At 47.7% G+C, this 6,000-nt stretch overlaps 1 protein-coding gene across 3 annotated transcripts in view; it reads right to left on the bottom strand.

The window, feature by feature from the left end:
* The window catches only part of SPTA1 (spectrin alpha, erythrocytic 1), a 65,596-nt gene continuing 59,596 nt past the window's right edge, over window positions 1-6,000 (bottom strand). For 2 of the 3 annotated variants that reach the window (XM_058700252.1, XM_058700253.1), the window contains exons 46-52: window positions 4,987-5,004; window positions 4,448-4,499; window positions 3,261-3,448; window positions 2,291-2,344; window positions 1,760-1,906; window positions 1,003-1,147; window positions 2-483 (exon numbers count right to left, since the gene is read on the bottom strand). In XM_058700252.1, coding sequence (XP_058556235.1) covers window positions 358-483; window positions 1,003-1,147; window positions 1,760-1,906; window positions 2,291-2,344; window positions 3,261-3,448; window positions 4,448-4,499; window positions 4,987-5,004 — 730 coding nt within the window. In that variant the 3' untranslated portion in view covers window positions 2-357. Of the gene's footprint in view, window positions 484-1,002; window positions 1,148-1,759; window positions 1,907-2,290; window positions 2,345-3,260; window positions 3,449-4,447; window positions 4,500-4,986; window positions 5,005-6,000 lie in introns of all 3 variants that reach the window. The other variant, XM_058700254.1, reaches the window with a different exon arrangement.

Here is a 6,000-nt window from a genome sequence, read left to right as displayed (position 1 = left end):
AATACTTAAATATGAGGGTTTTTTTTTTTACAAAAGGAAATATTTTATTCCATAATCAGAACAAAACAAAGTAATAAAGAATGTGTAGACTCCAACAAGAAAAAATAAAGAACTTGACCCCTGAGTAGTCACCGGTTGCATAAGAAATAAGCCCGTGATGCTTCCTCTCCTCCAACTCTGTTAATGCCTTATATCCTCCAGCTTGAGATTTTTCCAGGTCCTCTAATAAGTGTAACACACACACACGCACACACACACACACGACTATCTCCCTCCCCCCCATACTTGCCTGTCTCCTTCCTCCCCCAGTACTTCCCACCACACCAAGATTTTCTATGACCCCGGGAAAGCTGTTTATCAGTTGCCAAAGTAGGAACTGGTGAAGCCCACGTAGTCATAACCAGCAAGGTGTCTTTGGCCTCGCGGGTCCACGTATTCTTGCATATGTGATGCACAGAACTGCACTTGTTCTGGGGTTAGGGCCTGAAACAAAACAGAGATACAGTCCCAGGGATGAAAAACAGCTGACTCCTTGGGGCTGGTGATAGGCCTTGAACCTTAGGGACCGCAGAGACTTAGAAGCAGCAGCCGGCCCTGTTCCCACCACACACCTTCTCCGAAATCTGTAATTTCCCAGGAGTAAGACCAGCCCATCTTTTCAACCAGCCCCGACCCAGAGGCTCCCCTCTCACTTTGACCACACACACTTTACCCCATTCCATAAACTTTGGGATAGGAAACAGTTTTCCAAATTGAGTTTCAGGTTTGGAATTGACTGCTACAGTCATTAGAGGATGACTCTACATTTTTAGGCCGGGACAGGACAAAATGAAAGGTGAGTAAAGCAAATGACAAGTTGTGCAGTAGAGTGTCTGAGCCAAGAGGACAAAAGGTGGGTGGGGGAGGAGGGTAGCTGCCAATGGGAGGCTGCCCCGGCCCCAAGTAAGCAAGCTCTGGAATACGATGGGAGCACAGCGACCATGGACACAACTGGAATCTGACCTGCTTCATGTCGTCTTTGGTAATATAGGCCTTGCCCTCTGCCAGGGCCTGGAAGCCATTCTCTATTTCATCGCTGGACTTGATGTTCTCTGACTCCTTGTCGATCAGGAATGAGGTGTAGTCCTCCAGAGTGATGTAGCCCTTCCTGGGGGATAAATGGGCTCAGCTCTCTGAGAACATGGGCTGCGATCTCTGTTTTGGCCCTGCTTCCCACACCCTTGCAGCTAAGCCAATGCAGCTTCCGCGGCCCCAGCCTCTGCTCCCGGGGGAGCCCTCTGGCCGGATGCCCCCCACAGTCTGCAAGTCTCCACCAGCCCCAGTCCCCAGGCACTTCAAGCTTTACAAATTGAATCGAAGGCCTCAATTTTTGGTCTTGTGGCACCCTTGGCATTGGAAAGAGCTAGCACCTTCATGACTGTCTCCACCCCACCCCCACCCCCCATGCACACAATCCCACCCCCGCCAGTTGGGTATCTTAGGACCTTACAGGGAAAGATGCTTCTCTCAAGAACCAGTTGAAATTCATAGATCAAAAGTGAGAAGCAGGAATCGAGCAAATTGCAGGGGCTGTGCCTGAGCTAGAATCAGTGCCATGCACTTCGGAGCCGATCCTACCGAGGCAGAAAAGGCTGCCCAACTCATGTCTATACAGTCTGTGTCTTCCTATTCCCGAGATGAGTTAACAGAGTCATGTTTTATGGGTCATTTCACTCTCTGCGCTGGTCTCCAAGCCCCATTCCCTCAGTCTCCTTCCTACCTCCCTGGATCGACGACATCCAGGAACTTCTCAAACTTGGGCTCAGGTTCATCGTCCTCCACCATGGGCAGGTAGTAGTTGAGTCCTCTGAGGCAGGACCGGAAATCTCTGTGACTCAAGCGCCCCGTCAGATTCTCATCAAAATGTCTGAAGAACAAAACCATTTTATCAAGTTCCATGGAGAACCAGATAAGAACAGAAATGAACAGTTCTTGTGGGACTGGCTGAGGCTTTAACATGCCACAGGTCGTCAGAGGGCTGAGTAGAGAGCTTGCCTGTGTTTCTGCACTATTTTTAACCCGGTGGATGGAGTAAAGACAGTCAAATGGGGAGCATGAGAGAAATGCATTTTCTCAAGTCCAGGAATTCTCATAGACACATTCAAAGCCGTGACTTGAGGCTCATTAACACATCTAGATCTTCATTTAAGATCTTACCAAGCCACACTGAGGGGACAAATTTAGTTATTTGGAGATTCATTCTGAATGTGTTGGAAACCAAAGAACGGGTCAACTTTGAAGATCTACTCACTTATAGGTTGTGCTGAACTCCTTCAATGTCTCCTCACTCACACCTATGGTGTCTCTGAAAGCAAAAGCATGAGTTGGCCCATGAAATGAAACAGAAAAACATCAGAAGGCTTGCCATGTGGAGGAGAGAGGGATGTCGGTGGATAATATGCTATTCAGATCATCTAGTTCAGGGCTTGGCAAACTATGACCCGTGGGCCAAATCTAGCCTGCCACTTGCTTTTGCACAGTTTAATGGGCTATGGAGGGTTTTTACCTCTTTATGTGGTTGGAAATAATTAAAAGAAGAAGTGTTTCATTCAACATTAAAGTTGCACGAAATTCAAGTTTCAGTGTCCATAAATAGAATCTTATTGAAACACGTACACGCTCATGAATTTGTGGGTTATTAATAGCCCTTTGTCTCTACAACAGCAGAGTGAGTAGTTGCAAACAGAAACGACATGGCTCTCCAAGGCTGACGCATTTACGATTGGTCTGTTTACAGGGAAAGTTTGCCAATCCCTTGTCTAGATAATAATGCTGTCATTGTTATCGACACCTCAAGCTGCTTTGACGTAATTAATTTATTTGGAAAAACAAGCGAATTTTGCTCTTCTGGCTCTCCACCTTGACTATTTCTTGCATTCTAGACATCTGAGACAGGCTTTTACAAAAGGGACTGCTTCCTGAAGAGATCGCATAAGATCAAGGGACTCTGAGAACTGAATGACAAATAGCTTCAGGGGGATGGGGCGCTGTCTCCTGTCTCAAAATAGATTCCCATATAAAAAGAAATCGTCATTCTGTGGGGCAGCAGAGAGAGAGGGAGAGAAAGAGAATATTGATTAGTCTGGAGACGGTGTGCGTACTACCTCCGAAGCAGCTCTTTTATAAACAGTACCCCAAACTCTAGCCCTTGGGGCTCACTAAGTTCCTGACACCCAGTACTGCCCACGCCCTGCCCAGCCCTGGTCACGGGTCCACAGTACTTGGCTTGGATCTGTTGTTCCAGGTTGTGCTGCATCCGCGTTCCCAGCTGGTGGAGCTGGTCCCACTGCTGGGCCAGCCCGATGGTGCTGTACTTGATGTCCAGGACCAGAGCCTCTTCTAAGTTGTCTCCCAGATCCTCAGTCTTGGTCAGCTGGCGCTTCATGGCCTGAATCTCCTTCTGTTTCCGCTGGAGAAGACCGACAAAAGGAAAGAGCGGTCACACAGGGTAGCTCCGAACCAGGCGATGGTAGAGAAGATTAAGAAGCTGATGGGTTTGGGTTTCCCCTGCCTGCTCCTGAATTATTTTCAGGCATCTTCCTGTCCTCTGTGAAAAATGAACTGCTCAAGAGGTCCACTTCTGTATTCCTCATTTATGCGATGGTGGGAAGGTTAAGTGATGGGACGTCTGTCATTCTGGACATCTGCCATATAGAAGTCTAAGAGTTAGCAGTTACGTGCTGCAGGAGAGAGGAGTAGCACCTCCAGGACGCCTCGAGAGATCCTCTACATTCAATCGTATTATTTTCCCACGTCAAATGACAACAGAAATTGGGGAATGCTCCAGATCGTAGGCCCGGAGCTTCTGTATTTGTTCTCATTTTTTTTTTAAGTTTATTTTAAGTTTATATCTCTCTCAAAAATAAAGAGAGAGAGAGAGAGAGGAAAAAGAAAGACAAAGAACATGCATGTGCACAGGCACCGGGGAGGAGCAGAGAGGATCTGAAAGATCTGATGGGGACAGAGGATCCGAGATGGGCTCCATGCCGAGAGCAGACAGTCCCACACAGGGCTCAGACCCACGAACCCTGAACCTTGAGATCATGACCTGAGCTGAAGTCACACGCTTAACTGACTGAGCCATCCGGGCACCCCGGCTCTCATTCTTAATCATCATCTTAATCATAATGATGTAGGCATTATGAGCTCCATTGTACAGATACAAAAACTCAGGTTCAGACATTGAAGTGAACCGATGTCCTTGTCCGTGAAGTGTCAGTCAATGGTTAGAATGCAAATGGCAGGCAGGGTTGGGATTAGAACCTTAAGCTCTTGACCTTCAGGCCCAGAAATTTACCTAAAAGTACTACCAGGGTTGCCTTTGGGTTCACGTAAAAGCTCTCCCGGTTTTCCTGGCACTCCTTGTAATTCTGGCAACATCCTCAGCTGATGCTCAAGCATTACTTACTTTATTTGCTTCCAACTGGGATTCCAGGGTTCCTGTCTCTTTGAGCAAAGACCTAGTTAGGAAGCAGACGAAAATGTTACTCATAAAATCAGAGTCAAGATTTCACCCAGACGGACTGATTCTGACAGCCTACGTTTCTCCACCTCTGTATCTTATTATAATGGCCTCTTCAGAATGAATTTTCACACCAGATTTCCATGAAACCAAACCCTTCTGTCAGCTAGCAAGTTGCTGGGCAGATGAGAAGGGGAGGAAGGTCTGTCCTCATTCTTCTGTGCCTGTGAGAAGGCTGCCATAGTCCCCCTGATTCTTACTCTGGGACATACCCTTAACCTAACAAGGGCAAGTCTCCCCCTCGGGGGGTACAGGGCAGGATGATATACCCTGTACTTCTCTTTCCACCCCATGCTTCCACTTAGGTGCCATCTCAATCTGATGGTGACAATGGCAAAGATGTCCCATGCTGAGTCCTCCGTTTGGCTCCAGAATACAACAGACACATCTGTGACAAAACAAACACGGTAACACAAAATACTGACCCATCCAGAAAATAAGCCCTGGGCGTGGAGGTCGGGAGCAGCGATCAGAAGAGAGAAAAGAGAAACCACGTGTTAACATGGATGACTTCAATGATCTTCTTTCCTCAGATCTAAGAAATATTCTAAATCTTCTGAAACCAGAGAAGAGGAACCTGTTTTGCACTGTCCCCAGAGTCTCGCCCCCTCAGAGGAGCCTCTGTGCGGCTCCTCCTGTCCTGGGATGGAGAAGAGCTCAGGTGTCAGGTGACCATGCGAGGTGTCGGGCACACACTGCTGGGGGTGGGGGTGGGGGTGGGTGGGAGGGACCACACCAGAGGCAGAGGATGATGCACTTTGCTTTCTCTGCCCTCTGTCACATGAGTTTCGGCCATGACACAGGATTGCTTTCTGCTCATTGTCTGGTTTTTCCTTGCTGGGTTTGTGGGAGCAGTCGGTATATATCACAGACTGTCAAAACCACCACTCTGACCACATTTCTGACCCACCTGCTGGAGACGGCCTACAAACCTTGACATTTATGCTAATGTATTACACCTTCCGAGTCTCTTCTTTTCCAGATCATTTGCCCCGGAAGATGACAAATGTTATCATCATGTATAGGACATTCTGCATTTAATAAAAGCAGCCCGCACCTATTATCTCACTGATTTTCACCACGGCTTCTTTTTAGCGATGGGGCAGCCTGAGAGCTTCATAGCAGGTGTTCACAGTAGGCTCCGCCTTTGGTCGTGCCCATAAATACACACGTGACCTGGAGCAAGTCAACTCGTCTACTGATCTTCTTCCCACACTTGGGGACAGAGATAATCGAATCGGCTCTGTGCACATTTCAAGGTCTCTCTGAGAGTGAAGGTAGGTGACGGGTATAGAAGCACTTTGTAAAGTGCCAACATAAGGGACTGCTATGGTTTTTAGACTTTAATCACAGGCAACAGGGGAAAATGAGAGCCTCAAGGAGAGAATATGGAAGGCAACACGACGGGCAGTGGCACGAAATTCTCGTTTCTTGCTCTT

The sequence above is a fragment of the Neofelis nebulosa genome, chromosome 15, assembly GCF_028018385.1.
Source record: "Neofelis nebulosa isolate mNeoNeb1 chromosome 15, mNeoNeb1.pri, whole genome shotgun sequence".
NCBI lineage: Eukaryota > Metazoa > Chordata > Mammalia > Carnivora > Felidae > Neofelis > Neofelis nebulosa.
This window is presented reverse-complemented; position numbering and strand designations above follow the sequence as displayed.